The following is a 23,208-nucleotide window of genomic DNA, read 5'->3' as shown; positions in this document are numbered from 1 at the left end:
TCCAGGTCCACTGAAAAACCCTTTAGGGACTCCCAGGAAGAACAAGCCTTGTGCTGCTTTATGTGCACAGAAGATCCCGCAAACTGCTGTGAAGACGTTGGAATCCCGTAGCCATCTTTCTATCAAGCAGAGTCCTTGTTGTAGGACTAAAACAACTATAGGAGTACAAGGTGAAACAATCTGTGTTTGGTGAATATATTATCTAAATTTCACTTTTTTGTTCTTCTCTGCTCCATTGACATATGCTCTGAATTTCCCTGCAGAAACTTCAGTTTGAAATCTTCCACTGGAGGTAAGCCATGCAGCTCCAACGGAAAAGTTTTATGTGATTTCTTGGAGCAGACTGGTCTTGAATTCAGTTGAAAGCAATTAAGCAGTCACACTAGTTGTATTCAGCCATACTTTGGCTTCATCTGAAGTCAGAGCGCCCTTGACTCTCGCAAGATTTGCAGCGTCTGTTTACGGCAGGTTTGTCAGGTAACTAATTGCCTTCCCCACTTGAACTTCTAAGGGAAAAAGAAGTTTTATTCATTCTATGGGCATCATTAAGACCTGCAAAGAGCAAAATATCTGTGTTGGACTCTAGGTTACTGAGGGAGGATTTTCAGGCGTGGCGGGCAGGCTGGTGCTGCATCAGTTCCTGCGGCATTTCCTTCAAACATCTGCTGATGTGGTTCTTTGCCTGGTAGAGACAGCACTGACATCAGTTTCTGAATGTTTGCCCTGTTTTCAGATGTGTGTAAGGCAGATCAGCTCCTGCCTATACGTGGCCTTTAGCACTGATTCTGTCCTCGCTGTGCTCAAAGGAACATCCTTGACCAGCGAGTGTTGCGATGTTCTTATTAACTATACCCTATTGTAGTCTACTGATTAAGTTGTACTCTGCTCCTCTTGCCCCTGCCTGGCTGCCCTCATTACCTTTTTCAGATCTGAGAGTGTATACGTTCTTTTCTGGTCTGCAGGAAAGTGTTCTTGTTGTTCCCCTCACTGGAGCTGGGTATAAACGACACTCCCCTCTCAAGATGTTGCTCAGACTATAGCAGCTCCCATTCTGTTTGGCAGGATTTTTACCAGCATGCCTCAAAGACGCTTTGCGTCGGGTATCGCATAAGCCTTTTTAGGGCTTCTCTTCTTGGTAGTACGAACAGATGTGTCCTTAAATCTTGGTGCTCAAAATGGTCTGGGAAGAACCAGGAGGGACAAGGTGCCTGTTTGTAAAGGGCTGTCTGACCTCGCTGTGCTGTCAGCCAGGTAACGTCACGCCTGGATCTCCTTCCTCGGTCCATCGGCTCTGCAGAGATGAGGCTCTTCTTTGGTAACGTAGCAGAGCTTGAGAGTCTTTCCTGTAACACGAATTTAGAATGGAAATACTGTCAAATCCATCATTTGATTACAGTGCTGCTGTGAAAAAAAAGGCTATGTTTAAATGGCCTCTAGTTATTTGCACAGAAAATAAGAATAGCTTTTAATAAACAGGGGATGGACCATGAATGCCTGTAGTACCAGTTATAATGTTCTGCACAAACATTACTTAGCATTGTCATTATCCAGCAATAATCCTTATTTGTATCTTACACAAATTGTGGCAGAACCTTCTATTTATCTAACCTGGACTTTTTTTCTGAACAGGCCCTCTATAATTTGCACGCAGAATTGGCAGTCTTCTTCCGTCTCTCAGCAGATATTTAATAGCCACATATTGCATTTCTATGCTAGTAAACCTTCATTATTATACAAAATGTACCAGAATGTTATGAAGAGGTATCTTAAATAATTAAACAGTAACTATGAGTAACAAAACAAACGAACAAAGTGCAATTTGAGCTGTGTTATTCTTTCCTTTTTGTATTCACTTATTTGCTAATTTGCTGAACTCACTGAACTGCAATGGCTCTTGCTGTGATTAGAGAGTTTTTGCCGAGTTCCTTTGTAATTGTTTCTTTGCAATTAACTAAATAATAGAATGTTCTGCGTGTTGCTCTCTGGGGAAAGGAAAGGAGCGGGCAGGTGCTTTTGCAATAGGATTTCCACCTCTTCCACCCATTTCCCTGGAACTCACCAAGTATGACAAGACCAGTAGAACATGAGAGAGTATTGCCTCAGGATCGAAAATGCCAGAATTAACCTTTTCTTATGATTTCTTTGACTTTGCTTAAACTTTTTTATGCTGGCCCTAGTTGTGGCTATTCAAGGAGCGGGCAGTGGAATCTGGGGGGGCTGGAGAGTAGCCCTGGCTTTGTTATTCCCATTGACGTTCAGCTGAAAATCACAGAGGCAGCCCTGGGAGGAGAGGAAGGGGAATGTTCACAGAGGCCCAGCCTGAGAGCGGGAAGGCAGCACGGCCCAAGAGCAGAGCTGATGGAGCGGCGGGGCGACCTCCCTTTGACCACCTGTAATTTACTCCTTTGTCTCAAGAGGGTAACTCATCCATCTGCTGGCACTTTAACTTAAAACTCTTCTTTTTTTTTTCTTCTTTTTTTTAATCTGTATTGTTGGCTGAAACTTTTCATAACGCATATTAGGTCTGACAGTCGGGGGAAGAAGACTCATCGCTTCACAGTATATTAAAAGCTGGGTTATTTCATTTCATAGTGAATAAAAACCAGCCAGGGGTATGGGATTGCTGCTCTAAAAGGTGTTCGCATTGCAGAAACCATGTCAGCAGTAGGGATGTCTGGAGACAGAGAGAAGCTTGCAAAGAGTGAAAAAGGGTGCATTTCTACAAGTGCTTTTGCAGACTGTCCGGTGGTCTCAAGGGGAGAGAAGACAGCACTGGCTGCTTTATTTTGGAGGTTTAAACTAGTCTTATCTTTGCTGTCTTTAATTTGAAGCATCTCTCGTTTGCCTGTTTTGTCCAGTGATTCTTTAGCAAAGTCAAAGCAAGTTAGTGAACACTAATATGGCTCTCAGGGTTACTTTTTAGCAGGATTACCAGCTAACAGGCTGACATTCGCAGTTCGCTTTGGTTATCGTAGAACTGCTTTCCATGCAAGGGTGATTTACTGTTAGTTTTTATTCCTGGGATGTCACAGCAGTGGTGTGTTTGTTCATTTTGCTTTGGCAAAACAGAGAGTACCTATTTGTGTGTGGAGGGAAAGAAGCTGCTGTAATCTAAACATGAGAGCCTTGAGAACTGTCTTGTTGTCATGTAATCAAGAATTACCTGAATAGGATCAAATGAGAGGTGCTAGACATCTGAGAAATGCAAACACTGCTTCCTGATGTGGTACAACAGGCTGAAGTGCCCTACCACGGAAAATACGGCTAGTGCTACATCCTGCGGTTTGTCTCTTATTCCTAGTTTGCTGTATTAATTTTACTCTTCATTTTCGTATTTTCCCACATCATTATGAATAAATGCAGGGGGGAAATTAAAACTGTTGATGCCTCTGTTTGTCTGTAATCCCAAATCCTCATTCTGCTGTAATTTAATCCATTTGTCTCTGCAGCACTTGGCTCTGAGAGGACCATGCACCCCAGTGCTGAGCCTGCTCCTCTCCCCCTTACCCCCATCACGGTGCCTCAAACCGCCGCTCCGGTGCTTACACCCCCATTTAATAGCATCCAGATATTTCTGTCATTCGTTCCAAAACGTTTTGTTCGGTTTGATTTACATCAACGCTGTCAAACAAGATCTCGTTGTGGAGTGCTCGCTGCATCTGCTTCTATTCTGTGTCCATCATTTTGCTGACGAAGGTACTTGGACTTGCAGCCTGGTGGGGTTTTTCTGTCTCCGCAGAGGCCCGTGGCAGCAGGAACATCTGCAGGGCAGATTCCAGCCCTGAGCGTTTTAGTGCCGAATTGCATAAACTCTGTGGTATAAGCGGCTTGTGCAGAGCGATCTCTTGCCCCCAGCGAGGTCTCTCAGCTCCTCGTCTTTGGGTTGTTTGAACTGGAGGTGAAGTATGTTGGATCATTGGGCTTCAAAAGAAAACAAAATTGGCTGCTGTTCTGCTGTTCTCCTGCAGAAAAATAGCAACTTTTCTTGCAGAAGGCTGGAGGGAGTTGAGGTCTTATATCTTGTACGCTTGTACATCTTGTACTTGTTCACATACTCTGTGGCTGTGAACCCTCTGACGTGTGTCTTAATGCTATTTGTGAACGATAAGATTTCCTTTTAGCTATGTTGATAATACTGAAATGAAAATCCTGTCCTAGTCAAAAGCTATTAAGGTTGATGTTATATTTCAGAACATCAGCAGAAATATGTTTATTTGGTCCTGATGCGTTAAATAGTCAATTTTATCATTTTTTTCTCTCTTTATTTATAAAATGCATTAGTGAGGACAGTGTAAAGTCCTTTGTCTGTATAATATCTAGTAACCTGCTACCCAGAGTATTTATGTACTTACTGGTTTCTGAGATGTCATCCCAAGAGGGTATGGTCATATTTTTTACCTTTAAGACTAAAAATTGTTTTGTTCTGTTTAAAAAGCAATGAAAAGCCTTTCCCACTGAGTCAGGCTCTAATCCTGGGGAAAGTCGTGTCTGAGGGGCTCAGCACACGATCTGTTAATGTGATGTCCACCTGGGTTTTGTTATGCAGTGAGAGGCTGTTATTGCCTAAATGCTGAGGTGTTGAACTCTCAGCTCTGATTCACAGTCATCAAAACAAACTGACACTTCCAAGTCCACTGAAGTTAATGAACCAATGTAATTGGTTTTGGGTCAGGGTAAGAGGCCAAACCTTTGGCTGCAGAGAGAATGGTGGAAGCTCAACCAGAGCATTTCATGTCTCCATGAAACTGGTGAAGACTGGGCACACCTGAAAAATCACACAAGGGTCCCAGCTGCATCTTTAGGCACTCCAGTGCTTCTAGAACTTTCCTCTTGGCTTTTGGAAATGCCAAGATAGGCTGGGGAAAGGAACTGGGAGCCAGTGCTGTGGGAACAGGTGTGTTGCACAGGGTGTGTTTCTTGGCTGGGGTGGTTGGTGTGTCGATGTTTGAAGACCTGGGAACCGTGCTTTCCTCAGCGGCACCCAGGAAAGGGAAGCACTGGGTGTGTTTTGGGGTTATTTTGGACGGAAAGGTGCTGGTATGAGAGCAGACGCCGTCTTTTGATGCTGGGTGTAGGACGCCCACCCTCTGCAACACCCACCATGTGCCCAGGCGCCATGTCACAGCACGAGTGGTGCTGGTGGGGAAGCACAGGGGACCCCCGGGCGCTGGGACAGCGCGGGGCACCGAGAACAGCCCGGCGTGGCGGGGTCGCCGCCGTCCCGCCCCGGAGCCACCTGAGCGGCGGGGCCGGGGCCGCCCGGAGGGGCCGGGGCGGAGCGCGGCGGCGCCAATGGGAGCGGGCGGGCGGTGCCGGGCGCGGGGGCGGCGGAGCCTCTCGGCGAACAAAGAGGGAGCGAGCGCGGCGGGAGGAGGCGCGGGGTGCCGGCCATGCGGGGCCGCCAGCCGGGGAGCGGGTGAGGAGGAGGCAGGCAGCGGGGCGAGCGGCGCTCCATGGCCGGCGGGTCGGGGTGAGCGAGGCGGCGCGGCCATGGCGGGGGTGAGCTACTCGCCGCCCTGGTGGGTGAGCCTGCTGCACCGGCTGCCGCACGTCAGCCTGCGCTGGGAGCTCACCGCCGCCGACTTCCGACCGCACGACGCCGAGTACCAGCAGGTGGGTCCCCGCGGGGGGTCTGTGTGTGTGTGGAGGCGGGGGGGGCCGTGTCCTGCGTGGGGACGCGCGGGTGGGCGGGGGGTGCTTGTGCCCCCGCAGGTTGTGCGGGGCTGGGGGCTCAGCCCGCCCGGGGGTGAGGGGAAGAGCGGGGGGGGACCCAGCCGGCTGGGGCTCCTCGGTGGGTGTCTGTGGGGGATATGCCTTCCCTGTGCTGCGTGTCCACCCCACGAGGGGCAGAGCGGGACACCGGTCTTGCTGGCTTGGGCCAGGAGGTCATCACCCCCCGGGAGGGTGAGCGGGAAGCCGGGGGAAAGCCCAAGTTCTTGGGAGAGGGTAAAATGATCCCCTGGGAGGGGAGGCAGGAGGCAGCCCCGGCCAATGCCCTCGGCGGCTCCCTGCGCTGTCCCAGCCTGGTCCTCCTGGCCGCTCATCGCAGGGTGACTGCGCTGCCCGGGACCTGCGCGTCCACCCCGCCAGCCCCGCATCGCCCTGACCCGCAGGGCGCCCAGCGCTGCCTTCCCGAAACCGACCAGCTGCCTGCTGCAGAGCAGATGACTTAACGCATGAGAGCAGCCTTGGCATCAAGTGCACGGGAAGATGCTCGCAGGATGCTTGTGTGTCACTTTTTGTTTTTTAAATGCTGCTTAGCCTGTATCCTGGGCTCGGTTGGCTAGGCAGGTAATTAAAATGATTGTGGAGTGGATCTGTGTGCTCTAACATCTGTGTTCTCTGTTGTCATCTTGGAACAGAGCTGCAGTGACTCTGCTGCCTTGTTTTGCCACGGTCTCTGGTTTTGAAAACACCATTTTGCTTTTCTGAACATACTTGCAGTGTCCTATATATGCAGCATCCTATCATGCACACAGGCAGAAAGGCCAGGGCATCTAAATGATTCTTGTTTGCCCTAGAAATAAAAGGTATTACAAATACTTCAGAAAGCAGTATGTTTTGTGTTTTTGTTTTAAACAGATGAACAGATCTGTGGGCTGAAACTAGAGCAAAACGTGAGAAATGTAATTTCAGAGCAATGGGTAGATACAAAGAAACATCTTTAAATCAGTAAACAAACCAGACTTTTGACCTAACTTTGGTATTCAGGGCTTCAATTTGTTAATTTGTTTTAGTTCCCTTGGCTTAGCAGAGTTCAAGATGGCCACACACAGATGTAACGCTGCACAGCAGCTTAACTGCATTTCCATGACCTCAGAGGGCAGCTGCCTTTGAGACAAGGGATATGAGATGCTGAAGATCAGAAGTTAAGAGTTCACGGAAGGATGTTCTTCGGACTGCGTTATCATGAAACGAGCACTCATTGACCTTTGAATAGGCAGCAGATGTACCGTTTTTCACTCAAATTGCTTAAAAGCATTCCTTGCAACAATCTGGGGTTGTGTTCATTTGTCACTTAATTTCTCTATGGTAATCACATTCTGATTTAAAGCCTTCTGCTGTTCTCCTGTGTAGCTGCCTCCCCTCCCTTGGTGATATTAAGGATTTCTTACACAGTAGTAGATAGCCTTTTAACATTGGCTTGCAAGAAAACGTTTTATCAAATCCAAAAACTGAGTGTCTGGATTACTTAAGCATCTGTTGTTGAGGGAATGATTGGAGTAGCAGCAGCTTTGCTGGTTTTGGCGCTGGTGAGGGGCAGCAAACGGGCTCCGGTACCGCAGCCTCTGTTATTGGTGTCGCCGGTTATATAATGAAGCTGCTGTGGCTCTGCAAGTTGACTGTGGAGTTCGCAGCCATGCCGATTAATTCTAATGCAATGAAACAAGGAAACTTAATCCAGGAGTGGGAACTGTAGTGCTAAATGCTCTCCCATGCTTTAAATTGTTCTGAAGGTTTTTTTTTGGTTTGAATTCTAGCTTTTTCTGGTAGGTTTGTTATGAATTTGCATCCCTTGCTCTGTTTGCAGCCTGTGCTGGCATAGCCCTCCCTTTTCTTTAAGTACATTTGCATTTAGCTTGAAATCATACACATCCTGAAAATAGGAAAGTCCATTTTTTTTTAAATTAAATTCCACATATTTTTATTTTCTTTGTAGGTCTCATTGGCACAAATTGTATGTATTTTTGTTTTCTGTTCCATTAGTGGTTGATATCCTGATTCCTAAGTATAAACTGTTAAAGTGCATGTTGCATTTGAGTTCTCCAGTGGCTGGAGAGGGGTTGGTGGGGGATGCTGGCTGGGGCTTTATGGGATGGGAAAGGACAGAGTGTTGCTAGCTGGAGTAAGGAAGGATTAGCTCTACTAAACTGAAAATACCTTTAAGTTTGCATGACTTCAATTCATCAGGTAGCCAGACTGTCATCAACAGACATACAACAGGGCTCAGTGTCCGTTCTCATTCTGATTTGTTATGAAGAAGGAAGCAACATGTCCTTCCTGATGCTTCACTGCTGCTCTAGAAAAGATTTCCCAACGCATGCCCAAGGGAAAACGGTGCTTTCCTTATAAAACTCTTTTCTTTGGTAACCTCTTAGTGAAGAGCTACCTGTGTTTTGATGATCGGCTTTGAACCTGCGTGTCAAGTGAACGTCGCGCTTGAACCAAAAGTGAAACGCAGTGGCTTGGGTTCGAGTGTGGCCGTGTCACTGGTCGCAGGGCCACGTGCTCTTGCAGGCGCGGAGGCTGCTGATCTAACGGGCTGCCCAGCTCTGCCCAGCGCGGATTACTGTGATGCACAAGCCACTATTCCACTGAAGCAGCAGACAAGCTGTTGTCCCCCAAAACCTTTCTGAAGCACGTGTAGCTCGTAGATTAGCAAATACTGCTAGTCTTTAAAGTCTAGGTCTTTGTCGTGTCTTCTGGGATGCTGGTTGATGGGGAATATCTAGAAGGACGTTGATCTAATGCTAGTTATGCTGTTCTGTCCCATGCAGTCCCTTTTTATGGAGCCGGAGGGACACCTGCTGCGCACTGGGCTGTCTCAAGGCGACCATTCCCATTGTGTACCACCTTACAGGGGCTTCCTCCCTTTGTCTGAGAGCATGAGAAACACGGCAATGTTGTTGCCGAGGGCTGAGATCAATGCAGCTGCATTTTGGCTGCGTACCTTCTTCACCTGAGTCGGTCTCTAAAATGCTCTCTCTCTGTATTACTTATGATTTGTCTTCTCCCACAGTGTACCTTGTTTCACGAGGTTAGAACAGTGTCTGTGAATGTGAAAGAGCGGAACAGGTCCTTTCTCTCTCCTTGTTTAAAAATGTACGTGTGTCCTTCAGATGCTCCGCTTCTGCCATGACAAGCTGTGGACCGCAGTACAACTGGCTGTTTCCTTTTTCTGGGGGAATGTAGGTGAGCTTCAATGTAGAACAAGCTGGGCTTGGGATCCCTTTTTTGCAGGGGTTTGGTGTGCTGGTGAGTCCTGCCAGAGCTGCCTTCGTGTGCTGCTTGCAGGACTTGCTCCATAAAGTCATCCCTATAGAGGATCTTATCAGACCCATTCTTTCCCTAATCCTCCCATGAATCATTGGGGTTTGAAGATATCTTGATATGATCAGTTTTGTTCTGGCTGTATTCTCTTCTGAGTCATACTGCAGTGCTCTGCAAAGCCTTTTCATTGTGTAGTGAGTCACAAACTCCAGAGTGAAGGGAATGTAAAAATGGAGCAAAGCTCGTGTTCCTTCTGAGAGCATCACACTGATTCCAGTTCTGGTCACTGCATGGTTTGCTGCTGAACAAGTGATGATGGTCTTGCTAGTACTGTCCACTTACTTTCTGATTCAGTTAATCAGCCTGTAAAAGGGTCCTGAGACTGATGTTGTCGCTAGTTTAATCTGTTTAGTGATGTAAGTACTTCTATTTGTGATTTAGTTAGTTGCATGGCATTGAATTTGCTTTGTTTCTCAGGGTAGATTTGGTTAAGAGCCTTGAGGTGACATACTGGAAAGAAGTAGAAAAGCTGAATAGCTTGTTAATTCAGTACAACAACAGGTGATGGGATATATGACTGAGACAGTGTGTCTTTGGCACTGACGGAAAAGGAGCCTACTCCACTTTATTGCAGCTCTTGAGACTCCCTGTGTGCTGAGACGTGTACTATAAACAGTGAAGAAGAAAAGAGGCTATAAAAGCCAAGCTACAGACTTGACTTTGAATTTGTCTACTTTGACTTGAATTTCTGCTCTTTCTTAATTGCTGGAAATGGCAACGTTGAGCTGAATCTGTGTAAATGCATGCGTTATGTGTGAATCAGGCCGGAATGAACCAAAATTCTCCAGTGTCTTTGGAACTCGTTCCTTGTGCCGCTCTTGTGCTGTTTCCGCAAGAGTCAGAACTGCAAACGCACAGATAGGAGGTGCAATGGTGGCTGTACGTGCTTTGGAAAAAGGCTGGATGATTGATTCACACCGGTTAAGATGCAGAACCATGCTAAAGGACACATTGATAAGAAGAGGGGTACGCTCTAGTCCTTGGTTTTGAGATGGTCTCTTTACTGTTGTCACCCAGGAGTACATCTGTCAGTGGTTTTGTGTTGTAATATTCTTTTTCTGCTAACGTAAGGGTACTGAGGGGGAATCAGCAGTGAAAGGTGCTCTGTAAGCCCAACCATGTTTCCCTTTTCTTGGCTTGCAAACTCCAGGCATGTGTGCTTGAACCTGTAGGCAAAGGTTCAGCAGGGAATTAATTCAGTCAGGTACTTTCTGGCTCCGTGAGGCTGTTTCCCTACACATAACAGCTAATGTCATCTTTGGAAGTATTTCTTGGCTGGAGCCTAAACTGCCAAAAAACTTGGATTAGAGAGATTGTTTTAGAACTTCCTCTACTGTACTGGCGTCTTATTTCAATTCTGAAAGCAAGAGCCTTTTCATAAATTGGAAACATGTGTATTAGTAAAGTTGGATGACGTGTTTTTTGTCTACTTGGCTTGAAGTCAGAAGGCAATGTGCCTTTCTTTAAGGGGCTAGACTGAAGGTTTCTTTCAAGAATAGATGGACCACTTCCAAGATCTGATCGGCTCTCCTGCTGTAGCGCTGGTTTGCTTGTATTTCCAGAAAGGTTGGTTGACCCTGGTTAGTAGAATCCAATGTTTTCTAATTAAATTAGAGTTGCATTTAGGTGTTTAACAATTGATGGTAAATTCCCTCTTCCCTTTACTCATCAGTCTCAGTTGCATGAGTAACCATGCAGTAATATCTCTTACCAGCGAATCGTTGCTATAGTCTGACTCCTCCTTGATCTGGAAGAGCCCTTACTAGGGAACTGCAGCATAATGAAAAACACAGAATCAAGACAGTTTTTGATGGCTGATTTTTACCAAAGGTAGACATGCAGCGATTTCTGCTGATAAAACATCCAATCGTGCAGCAGCTATGGTATACAGACAAGAAAAAGAGTCAACCTTAGCCAGCTTCCCATCTGCAGCCTTACTTTTTTGCTGACCCGTGCTGTGCTGCTGCGTTTTCAGATGGTCTCCTGAGAACGGACAGTTTCTGGAAGCCCTGACTGTAGATTACTGTAGTCAAAAGAAGTAACTGTTGTGAGTGTATGGTTTTAGCAGACCTAAGTACACACTTGTGGTGACTTGGAGAAACGTGAAACACGTGTGGGGGGAAGGAGGTGGCGAGTGTGCAAACATGTAAACCAGGCTTGCTCCTTCTAGGCAGAATCCTAAGTATGAATCCTTCGTCAGGCTCGGTGAGCTTCCCAGTCTTAGGAGACCTCTGTGCAGCACATGGTGCTCTGAAGGTATCATGCTTGTTGTAGCTGGAAGAGTAGAACCAGGCTTAAAAGCGTTAGTCTGGGCAGGTGGTGACCAGCTGCTGGCGCCTCGGTGCTTCTGCACCAGGACAACGTTTGTCCTCTTAAAAAATCCTTTATATTTTTTTCTTTTTCTACGTGAGTGTAACAGCTTATGTCTCTTGGTCTGGATTTAAGTACTTATGAAGTAAATCTTGAGTAATGCATCCACTTCCTCCGAGCGCTGCGTACATATTGCACTTGCCTGCATGCACACAAGTATTTATCGGTTGGGAGGAGCTGCCAGACATCCAAGAATCTTGTATTTTGGGTTTGCTTTAGAAAAAGGGAGTTTAAGCAGGAACTGCAAATGCAGATGAGGGTCTGTAACCTTCAGTTTGCCACCAAAAGGCTGTAGCTACTGAGGAGGCTTATCTCGGTGTCCAGCTGCAAAGCTGATCACTAGTGTTCTGGAGAAAGGACTAATCGAAATCGGTTCAGTTTTACCATCTCTTCCTTTTTTTTTTCCTCAATTCTTAATACCCTTTTGAACAGAAGAAAAGCCATACTCTTCAGGTTAACAAAAAGCCTTTGTTTAAATGTTGATGCAATAAAACAAGCGTTGCTTCAAGCAGATGTTGGTGTGGATTTTTAGTGCTCCTATTTTTCATTATTAGGGAAAGTGAGAAATTCTCACGCAGAAGCATTAGGGATGACTCTGGAGATTAAGGGTGGGAAGTCAGGTGCTTTCCTCTGACTTAATCCCAAGGCTTTGAATGTGGATTAAGGAGCTGTGCCACAAGTCTTCTTGATCTCTTACTTTTATTTTTGGGATTAGATTTATTTTTGAACCTGTAAACAAAAATCTGTCTATTGGGAATGAGAGAGACAAAATGTATGGGTCTTTGTCACATCAGGTTTCTTGACAAAAGGTGTTTAGAACAGACAGCTGGAGGGACAAGCACCCTCCAATCCCTTGGCATATGTATGTTTTATTTTTCCCCTTCTAGGACAAGAGTAATTTTACATCTCTTCTCCACCACCCATTCCCCCACCAGCACGCTTACTGAAGTCCAGAATCAATGGTTTGTGCTGTTTGTACTCATGGTGTAAGACACTATTGCGACAGAGCTTTGCCTGCTCAGCTCTCTGACTCCTTTCTGGGGACTCTTCTGTACCCATAAGCATCAGTATACTGCAGACTAAGCAACGGTGAATGTTTCTTCTGAAGTCATTCTTTTATGTTCTTTGATGTGAAGTGAATATGCTTGGGTGGCTGCAAGCAAGCACTGAGTAAGATGGTGCTCACTCTTAATTTCCTTGAGGTGGAGGAGAGTCAGCATCTTGTTTGCAGCTGCGCTCTTGGTGACGGGCAGTTCTCCCTTTGGTTCTGTTTTATCTTTTAGTAGTAAACTTTCCACCACTCATGTTGAGATTTCCCATTCCCCTTGAGTGGGCAGGAGAACTTGGCTTGGGTTCAACCGACTGTAATTCCCATAGCTGGGAGGAGGGACATGATGTCTGGGAATTTATTTGCTCTGAGATTCAGACTAGACTTGAGTAACTCAGGATTACCTTCTGTACTAAACTTTAATTCTCACTTTTGAGACATGGATAAGACTCCAAATTCTTGGGAACGTATTGATGTATGCTGGAGAGTTCTCTCTAATAATAATAATAAAAAACCCGAATCAACACCCAGTGACCCTGCTCCTCTCTCAGCAAGGCTGTCTGTGCTTTCTGGGTATGTCATCCTACAATGTCCTTTCATGCTGCTTGCTAAGGCTTTCATCTCAAACTTGTCCTTTTTTTTAAAAGATTTCTGGGTAATGAACCACTTGTGGTTTTTGAGTCCGATCTTATAATTGTGAGCGTTAAGGTTTGGTGAGCCACAAATGTGCGTGTTCTTGCAAAGGAGTCATTTGTGTGCTTCAGGCTGCAAGGCTTTTCTCTTGCCAAAAAGGAAAAGAAGTAGGTTAGCCTGCAATACATGGTCACAGCAGTTGGTGTGACTCAGTCACGATACTCGTACCAATTCCCGTCTCTAAGCGCTTGGATGTGAGGGTAACATTTATAATTGCGCTTTCACATGGTTATCAGGTTGCTTGCTACAGCAGATGTAATGTGCCAAACTTCTTTTAAGTTATTATTTTAACAAATGAGCATTTTTTGGTCAATAGAGCAGCATTGAAAGCAGCTGGGGAAAGGGCTGACGCCCCCTTCGCCCTCACTCAAACTGGAGTTGCCCCCTCAGATGGTGATTTCTGCAGTCACCGCTAAGTGCTTTTTCTGGCTGATATATCTCAGAATGGTGCCACACGTGCATATGCATGAAAGTCTTTTGTAGTGTGAAATTAGGGATGAAAGATATTGCTAATCAGTCCTAACAATGCTGGACTTATTCCTGGACAAGGGGAAATGGGAATGTGGGGAATGGCTGTTTCACAAATGTATAACACATCCAGCCACGTTGTTATGCCAGTGTTGGTGTCTGTGCATGGACACCCTTTTCACTCCATAAAATGCTGCTGCTCATGCAGAGAATTTAAACAAGCCTTCTATTCAACACTGAGATTCAAAATAACACCAAAATCCAAATGGAGGCACTTCAGATGCATAATAGTGTCTGTTACAAGGAGGATTCAGTGCGGCAGATGATGTAATGCTCCTTCAGATAAGGCCCAGGCTGGGGGAGAAGAGAGAGGAAAGAGAATGTCAGGGAAGGAACCATTAAGAGGATTGGTAATGGCAGCAAAACTGTCCATAGGGTCTTAATTAGCAAACCTGAATAATCCCAATGTTGGTTGAGTTACGACTGTACATGTGGCAAAAAATGAAGCACTGCTTGGTGCTGTGTGTTTTCTCTGATAGTTCTAATCGCTGTGGCGTTGAGTAGTAGATTTCTGAATAACGCAGTGGGCAGAGAATGACCCCATGATACTTCGTGCTCTTTCCTTTGGATAAGCTTCCTTGCAGTTTAACACTGTGCTCAGGTTCCTGTAGCTGATAAACGGGTAATTTTGATACTTGTTATAGCAGGTAAGATTTCTTCAGTCTGCTGGAGAGACTCTTTCTGTTGCATTGCTGAAATTGCGATGCTTCGCATATGGGCTGTGCCTGTAGCCTTGCTATTTAAGTGCTAGTCGTAACGCATGATGTTACGGTTCTGAGGCCTCTGGCGGTTACTTTCCTTCCTCCATAAAAATATGTTTAGCATATATTTATTTTCTTCACTTCAGGAATAGTCCTTCCTCATGTTGCTTCCTTGCTGCAGGTGCCTCTGTGGTATCTTCTCGGACAGTCATGATCGGAGGGGTGGCATGCAATTGTTGCCTTGTATATGGCCCCCCCCCCATCCCCTTTCTCCCTCGTTTTACAGTGTTCACTCCAGGAAATGCTGAGAAAGTCGAGAGTAATGGAATTCATGAAATTCAAGCTGTGCTTCAATGAAAACGTGTTTTCAATTTCTGCCTCCTCGGGAGCCTGAGACTGAACTGTAATTGTTGGCGCTGGGTGGGGGCTGGGGCCGGGGATGAATGAGAGCGGCGCAGTCAGGCTCCGCGCAGCCCCTCGCCCGCATCTCGCCGCTTCCCGCCATTCAAAGGCCGGTGTGTGCGCTTTGTGGCCACTGCAGGAAGCGTTTTTTGTATTCAGCCGTCCAAAAGGCGTTTTCCTGCTGGGTTCGATCTGCCTGTTGGGGTCTGAATGACAGTGACGTGATGGGGGAAGCGCCGGCTGGGGGTGGTTTATTCCCCCTCTCTGCTCCTGATCCCGCTCACGCTGTCCTTTGAATGTCCTGCTGCCCATTAAGAGTGAGAATTATAATGGTGACTCAAAAGCCTTTGATAAAACTCATTAATTCATTCCTCCTTTAATTAGACACCCAGCCATGGGCTTATAATTATCGGAGCCTAGGAACGTTTGCAGCTGTAATAAGCTGTGCTGCATCAATTGCAGAAATGATGGATTTTTGGCAAATGCAGATGTGGTGAGCTCTGATTTGGTTTGTTTTCTTGGCGAGGAACGTGTAAGGGCAGAGAAATGAAGGAAGGAGCTGCGGGTGTGTAGGGGCTGATCTTTGGCTAATCTTGCCTACCGGTGTTGAACTAAGAGGAAGGGTGGAGTTGTCCTGCTTAAAAATGTGTTTGTTTTTTTTCTTTGGGAGGTGTAATAATGTAACTTTCAAGGAGACACAGGAGGAAGTAGAATCTGATGAAAGCTTATGCAAACTTCTCTTCTTAAAACTTTAGTACCTGGGGGAATTTTGAAATAAGAGTGTAAGAGGAGCAGCTGAAGGCTTTGCAAACGGTGCCCATTCTGCTTGTTTAGGCATTTGGGCATGGCCGAGTGTTTTACAACAAAAAGTACCAGGTACTTTTGAGTCTTCTGGGGAAGAAAATAAATAGTAAACTTCCACTATTTTGTAATCTCTTCATGTTTCTTAAACGAGAAAGAGGGTAAGTTACAGAACTGATTTGTGTGGCTGACCTCCGGCAACAGATGACTGAGGTCTTAGGAGAAGTTTGTGTTACTTCTGGTATCTTTGAAATACTTGTGCTTTTTCTTCTCTTTTATTTTCAGAAAGAGTACTATAGGGAAGGCTGAGAGGATGGTAGGGAAGGACTTGTTATTTCTACCCCATTACAACTCTACTTGTAGTTACAGTTGCTGTGAATGCAATGGTAGACCCTGAAAACATGGTCTCCATTTAACTTTGGACTGACAGGCTGTCAAGCGCAAGCAATACTGAAAGGCACAGACCTAGGGAAAGACTGGGGATGGAGATATCTGTCCCAGCCCAGTGACAGCCAGCTATGATTAAAAAGACAGTTGTTTTTTTTGTCTTAGGATTTGAACTTAAAGTTAGACTGAACACCTTGGACTTGAGCAAATGGGAGCTATTGCACAAGACTAGATTAGAGGTAGTTCTAGTCAGTGGCAAGTATTAATGTTCATGCTTCCTTAAGAGGGAAACCATTTCACTTGTAGTAGGTGGCAGGAAAAAATGGACCAGCTGTATTTTGGGTCTTTTTCTGTCTGGATTTAGTGGAAAGCACAGATAGCGCATCCAGTGATGATGGCATGATTTGCTTGACACTTCTGCTGTAGCTAAACAGAAGTCTTTACTTTGGATGAGAGCGCTATTTTAAAAACACTGTACAATGCTTCCTATGTGCCTTTTAGTATTCCAAAATGTAACCAATGTTTTTTGTTTGTCCTTCTTGTCCTACCCCCACACAGTCTGGGTTATAGTTGATTTACAAAATGGAGTAATGCATAGAGCTTCAGTAGGACAGGGTTTCATCCCTGGTCAGTGAGGTCATGTTGCATCACTGGTCGTTCCTTATATATGTATATAAATTCTTATAGGTTAGACAACAGATGTTGAATCAACCTGAGTAGACAAAACAGCCTTTAATTCTGATAAGTACAGCCAAGTAAAGATCTTGGTAAAGTTCTTGGTTGGTCTTGGAGAGCGTGTTCTGGGGCAGGTTGAGGCTCTAACAGGCTGACCAGGGAGCCTCTTGATCACTACATGTTTTTTTTCCAGCTCTTTCAGCTTGACCTGCTGCAAGTTAAAATCTCTTCAAACACAAGCTCCTCAAAAGCATTTAAAATGCTTTCATACTAAAGGATGAACTAAAGGCAATGTATAAAGAATATGTCCGGTCTTGTTGACAGGATTCTCCATGTGGATGAGCAGTACGCTGGGACGCGCTTCCAATGCCTGTGTGTTAGCAGGCGGCTCTCGGAGAAGCCGTGTGAGTGATAGTAGATGCTGGGAGCGTTCTGCTGAGGTGTAAATAACAAGGTTGGACAGTTTACGCTAGCTCTGCTGTTTTTATTAGCGCAGCTTAGCTTTCGCCTCAGGTGATGTGGAGGTTGTGGGAGAAGGAGGAAGGGACAAGCTGTGAACTCTCCTCCTCTGCCAGCAGATGATGGCGAGAAGGTATGGGGATCTTGTTACCCTAATCCTCCCTTGGTGTGTTAATTCTTCTTGTCTGTGTACTTGTATCTTAAGTCTGAAATACTGAGCCAGCTGCTTTCTGGGTCACATGTGTCTCACTTCAGTGCCCTTTCTGTTTGTGTGGACATTTTTGCAGCTGTTAAAATTCCGTTGTCTGCTATAGTATTTCGTTGCTGTTAATTTTGTTCTCAATAAAATGTTGCTCTGTGAGACTGCTGCTTGTCTTATTACTGCACCTAAATACATTTAATAACTGTTTACCGACTTTTGCGTCTTCTGCCTGTGATTGACCCACCTGTTAACGTGTTCCCAGGGCTGACAAGTGCTGCAGATCACTGTTTGGTGGGTACATCTGAATCATCTTCTGCTGAGGTCAGCTGCGGTTGGGACTGGGAGGAGATGTACCTCTCACACCACACCAGTGGCATATCCAACAGGTGAAATGTAGTTCTGCAGGTATAACCTATGGGCAGGACTTTCAGCACTGATGTAATTCTTGTGCTGGCTTCAGTAAGAATGATCTCGATTACTTGACACAGCAAATGAAATATAAGGTTCCTAAGAAAGAACCAGTTTCAAGGACAGTATTTGAATGCTTATCAAGGTTTGAGTGTCTGTATTTCTTTTGCCTGATGAAGTGAAATTTGCTGCTTGATGTCTGACGGGGTGAACGCTGAGCTTCCTTTCCAACACCTCTGCCTTCAGATGGGATCCACCAGCAATTTGGTTCTTTACTTCCTTCTCACAAACAGATATGTCACCACTTCTTTGATACTAAAACTAGTCCTACAAGACTTTTGTCTTTGGGGATTTATTCGACTAGCCTTTGACGTGCTGTTGCCTTGTGACAAGTCACTGGTCACTTCCCTTGGGAAAACAGAGATCCTGAGCTGCACTTGGATGTTGGTCAGTGTGTGGTTTTTCCCATATGCTATGAGCACAGATTAACTGTAAACAGGGCTGAGAGCTTCTGGAAACTACAGTCTAGTCCTCAGATTTATTCTCATTGAGAGTTTTTGTTCACATGCTGCAGTAAGGAAGTGTTATACGGCACAAAGTTTGATGTTAACTGCAAGCTATATATTCTTCTTGTAGTCACGGCATTAGCTATGCTGAGATAGGAATCTTGTTCTTGGTGCAGCTGTGGTTTGGATTGTGCAATGGCTCTCTGGGTTCTCCTGCAATTTTCCTGTATTGCCTGATCTAGATGAGTGTCCTGATAGATGAAGCTGTGCTATAGGTCAGCAGGAGTTCAGAGGGATCCATCCATCCATCCATCCATCCATCCATCCATCCATCCATCCATCAGCTGTGGCGGTGCTAACCACTGCATGTGAGCATCGGTGCTGTACTCGGGTTGCTGGCGCCCCATACAACCCTGGCTCTGAAGATCTAAACCTCTTCCAGTGCCGCTGAGCGGGGTCTTGGTAGGTAGTAAAGCGTCTTGTTTGATTCCCAGCTGCTTGCAAGGAACAGGGTTTTTAGGCTATTTATGCTGCGCTCTTAGCTGTCCTGTATTTAACTTGCAGGCAGCACCCAGATAACTCCCCATCCTTGTGCCCCTGGTAAACAGGCTTCCAAGTGGGGTTACGCATTCCAGGCACGTCCGCCGTCCTGCTCGGCCAGCCCGAGCTGGGTTAGTCATGCGTCTCACTGAGCGTGGCAGATCTGAGACGCTCTGTCTCTCTTGCTTCTGCTCTCCGAGTCCTTGCTCTGTAAGAGACAGTAATCAACTAAAGGGCGGTTAGAGTTGTGGAGCTTGGTTATATGATCTTGTCACTTCTTTCGCTGTGATCTTTGGACTAAGGAGATAGTGTTTTGAGTGCAGAAAAATGTCAGGGTCCTGGGAAAGTGGCTGGGACTGTACTGTTCAGCCGTAGGCACTGTCTAGAATTAAATAGTGGGAGCCAGTGACAGGAAAATGGAACACCTGATTTTTCAGGAGAAAACCAAGTGAAAACTTGATGCCATGCTATTCCTTGTGGTCAGAGTCTGCCTCCAGAAGCCACTGTTAAAGCTCCTAGTCATTACCTGGGGATTGCACTATCGTGTCTTCAAACGCATGCAAAAACCTGCTCCTGTTCCTTCACTTTCACATTTTCCACCTGTAGGTACAATGCAGTGACAGTATAATCACTTCCATAGCAACCAGCATGTCATACATGGGATTATGGTGCCTAATAAGGATGGAGGGCACAAAGAATTTAGGAAGTATCCCCTCACATAAATACCCTCATTAACGTGGGGCAAAGAAGGGTAAACTCAGTGACGTCTGTGCGGAGAGCAGCGTCCTGCTTGGCTGCTGCGTGGCACCCCGGGGCTGTGTCACCAGGAGGGCAGGAGGAGCAAGGGCACACAGGCACGTGTGTGTAGCATGACTTGTGTCCTTAAACTAATGCAATGAGGCCTTAAGAAGGTGAATCTGTGTTGTTAGTAAGCCTTTCAGACAGCCTGTTGCTGATCCCAAGGCGCAAGTGCGGCTGGCTGCTATGTCTTGGGTGGTACAATTAAACCCTGAGGGCACCAGGGATGTATTGTAGCCATCTCTCTTCTCACCTTCCTTCTTTCCACTCCTCCATGAAGAGCACCCTTACCCAGAGTCTGCAGAGAGTAAGGTTTTTCTGCTACAAACTACTGCATTTTTTCCCCACTAGTACTGTCTATAGAGTTAAATTAAAATGCTTTCTCAATACGCATTCAAGCTTGCTTTCTCTTTTTAGTAAAAACTTGAGCTGTCTGTTTTATTGTTAAAGACGATGGGAAGAACCAGCAAAATCAAAAGCTTCTCTCTTTAGCTCCTTCTGCAATGAAGACTAACGGTGTCTTGTGGCATTCTTCTGCAGACCCATAAAGGAAAGAGAGCTACTTTACTTGCATGCAGTTACTGCCAGAGGTATTGTGGTGGGTTTTATGCTGCATAGAGTTAAGTGAGAACAGTTACTGAATGCTTTATAAGAGTGTTTGAGCAGATGCCCTGCTCTACTTTGTTCCGCAGTTTATGCACCACTTGCTTTCATTCAATAAAAAGCAACATGAAGACACGAGAGTTGTTGCAGATATTTGCTTTGTGGCTTCAGGGTATCTTATCTTGGGGCTGCTCAAAACTTCTTTCTAGTGAATCGCTCTCACTTTTTTACAGTGTTTGGGTGATGTAACAAACGGTTCGATTGCTTCAGTGAGTCAAAAGTACTGCTTGGCTTTTTCCCAGGAGCTTTAACACCTGCTAAAAGGGTGAAGAATTCCAGGCAACTGCTGCCAGCCCCTAAGTGCTGTGAAAAGTCTCTTGTCAAGGATCCAGTTTTGTGTATAGGTTGGGAGTCAGATAATGTTCCCCACTAATCTAATGCGGTTGGTTGGAGCGGATCTAACTCTGCCCAAACTACATTTCTTGTTGATGGTGTTTATAGTGAGCTGAGTTTGTAGGAAGGGACCGTGCTCACTAGTGGTGATACAAAGGAGATCACACAGAATCACAGAATCGACTGGGTTGGAAAAGACCTCAGAGATCATCGAGTCCAACCCTTGGTCCAGCTCCAGCCCATTGACTAGATCATGGCACTAAGTGCCGTGTCCAATCTGAGTTTAAAAACCTTCAGGGATGGCGAGTCCACCCCCTCCCTGGGCAGCCATTCCAATGCCTGACCACTCTCTCTGTAAAGAATTTATTTCTAATATCCAGCCTAAATTTCCCCTGGCAGAGTTGAAGCCCATGCCCCCTTGTCCTATTGCTGATGGCTGGGAGAAGAGCCCAATCCCCACCTGGCTAGAACTGCCCTTCAGGTAGTTCTAGAGAGTGCTGAGCTCACCTCTAAGCCTCCTCTTCTCCAGACTAAACAAGCCCAGCTCCCTCAGCCTCTCCCCATAGGTCTTATGTTCAAGTCCCTTCACCAGTCGTGTTGCTCTTCTCGATGATGGAGCCTGAAGTGCACTGAAGCCATTAGGAAGCACCATGAGGTGTGTGTTGGGTGGCTTGCCGAGCCAAAGGTCAGAGCAACCACAAGGATGGTTCATAGCAGGAGTTGCCCACTGCTCTGCTGCGGCCTGGATTAAATAGTCCTTCCCAAGAGCTGACAGGCCAGGAATCTGTCCTGACTGTGTCACCTCAAAGTGCCGCAGTACGTGTGTGCGTAATAGCGGACGAGGCAGCTGCTTGTCGTCCATTGGATTTCTTCATTTTTGCTGGATCCCTCCTCATATTTTGACTGTCAGGGGGCTGTGTTTCCTTTCCCAGGTGTGAGATTAAAAAATAAGCAGCAGAGTGAAGAGTCTGTGCTTTCTTTCTGAAACACGCTGTAACCCGAAGTCTGCTGCTCTTCTGCCAGTCAGCACTTGTGAAGATGTTGGAGGAAAAGAGCCTGGTTTGTGGTTAGAAGTTAAAGCCCCTCGCACAGCGCGTGAGGACCTGGGGAGCAGGGGCGCTGCAGCCTGGGTGTCCAGCTGGTTCTGCTGCTTGTTGGTCGTGCTCCGGCGCCGCTCGTGTGCCAGATGCGGGTGTCGTGACGGTGCTGTGTTCACAGCAGCTGCTCTGAGCGAAGGAGCCTTTCCCTTGAGGTTTATCGAGTGGCTGTGCAACACCTTGGACTTGACCTGTTAAGCTCTTCAGCTGTAGTGCTTCTGGCTTGGTGTAATTCTCCATGGATAGAAAGGATTCATCTCCAGTACTGGTTATTAATGTAAAGGTAGCATTGAGAAGACACACCAATATGCAGTATATACAGTAATTACAGTATGCCTAGCTAGAGACAAAAGAAAAAGTGGTCGGTGGGAAGCATAGCTCAGGATTACACTGTGAGGGGGGAACCATCAGCCAATTTAGGATGTCAAAGAGAAAGTACTTCCTTCTTCCAGTTCTTTATAATTTTGTCCTCAGTGAATAGGGTTGCTGCTGCTATCTGAAGGAAGCCCTTGGTGTTCAGGGTTTTCAAGGTCAAGGGCACAGGGCTGCTGGCTGGTGAGACTGTCCTTTGGTGGATGTGATGCTTTCAAAATGCAGAAGCGCAGCGGTGAGATGAATGCACTTTTAGTGGGTGGAGAAATGGGGAAAGTCCCTGTATCAACAGCGAGTGTTGAAAGTAGCTTAAATTTCTCAATGAAATACACGGTGAAAGATTGCAGAGGGTATGTTGATCACAAGTGGGGCAACCAATTTGCAGTCAGCGCCTTTATGCTTTTAGCTTGTGGGGATCGCCTTTTTTCCTACACAAAAGCTGGCATTTAGTGCGCCTCTGCATTAGTAGCAGTATGTAAATCATGCATTGAATGGTCCTAAAAGCACAGCGGTGCCAGCCGAAGGCCTGTCGGGATGATGGCTCGCCTCTCTGCGCTTATCAGGTGTGACAATAACAACAGGGGAGCTGTTTGCTGTTATCTCGGTGCTAACACCGGTACCCCAGGCCCAGCTTTGGAGCAGCAGTCCCAGGTAATGAAGCATTGTCCAAGTGACACACACGGTTCGGTTGGCACAGAGGGTTGGGGTGGCACATATTGACGAAACATGGGTCTGTGAAGCTCTGAGCAGCTAAAGCTTCAGCAAAGCATATGGTGTTTGCATTTCTGCCTCTCAAACTGATCCAAGTCGGGCTCTGCTGAGAGGTAGATGCTTTGCAGTAATGTCTTCCCCAGATGTAGCTGCTACGAAAACAAATGTTGAAGGACTTATTATTTCTTGACAATGGCCCTCCCTATCAAGGGCGCTTCAGTGTTCGCAAGTTACTTGATTAGCATAATAGGGGTGGCTTGAAGTAATGCTGATAAGAGCAAAGCATTTCCTGCTAAAATTATGACCGAGTGACTTCTAATTCTGCTGTCTTGCACACTTTTCAATCCCGGACTTAACAGGGAAGCTTTGGCTGCCTGAAGTGTCACCATTTCCTCTTGTGCATCTGTGGATTGCAGAGGGATTTGATGGTGCCGGAGCCTGCGCCCTGCAGACGGGGTTAGTG

General features: G+C 46.2%; 2 protein-coding genes across 7 annotated transcripts in view; both read left to right on the top strand.

Annotated features, from left to right (window-relative positions):
• Nucleotides 1–4,307, top strand: part of IQCE (IQ motif containing E) — a 31,248-nt gene extending 26,941 nt beyond the window's left edge. For 2 of the 5 annotated variants that reach the window (XR_014185293.1, XM_082064274.1), the window contains one exon: nt 6–3,403. The gene's annotated coding sequence lies outside the window, so the exon portion shown is untranslated. Of the gene's footprint in view, nt 1–5; nt 3,404–3,449 lie in introns of those variants that run through there. The other 3 variants (XR_014185290.1, XR_014185291.1, XR_014185292.1) reach the window with 3 other exon arrangements.
• Nucleotides 4,308–5,387: 1,080 nt separating this feature from the next.
• The window catches only part of TTYH3 (tweety family member 3), a 78,148-nt gene continuing 60,327 nt past the window's right edge, over nt 5,388–23,208 (top strand). The window contains exon 1 of one of the 2 annotated variants that reach the window (XM_082064148.1): nt 5,388–5,613. In XM_082064148.1, coding sequence (XP_081920274.1) covers nt 5,491–5,613 — 123 coding nt within the window. In that variant the 5' untranslated portion in view covers nt 5,388–5,490. The remainder of the gene's footprint in view (nt 5,614–23,208) is intronic. The other variant, XM_082064147.1, reaches the window with a different exon arrangement.

Source organism: Streptopelia decaocto (genome assembly GCF_964273445.1).
Source record: "Streptopelia decaocto genome assembly, chromosome: 13".
NCBI classification, from domain to species: Eukaryota; Metazoa; Chordata; class Aves; order Columbiformes; family Columbidae; genus Streptopelia; species Streptopelia decaocto.
The sequence above is the reverse complement of the archived record's forward strand: the minus strand, read 5'-3'. Positions and strand labels throughout refer to the sequence as shown.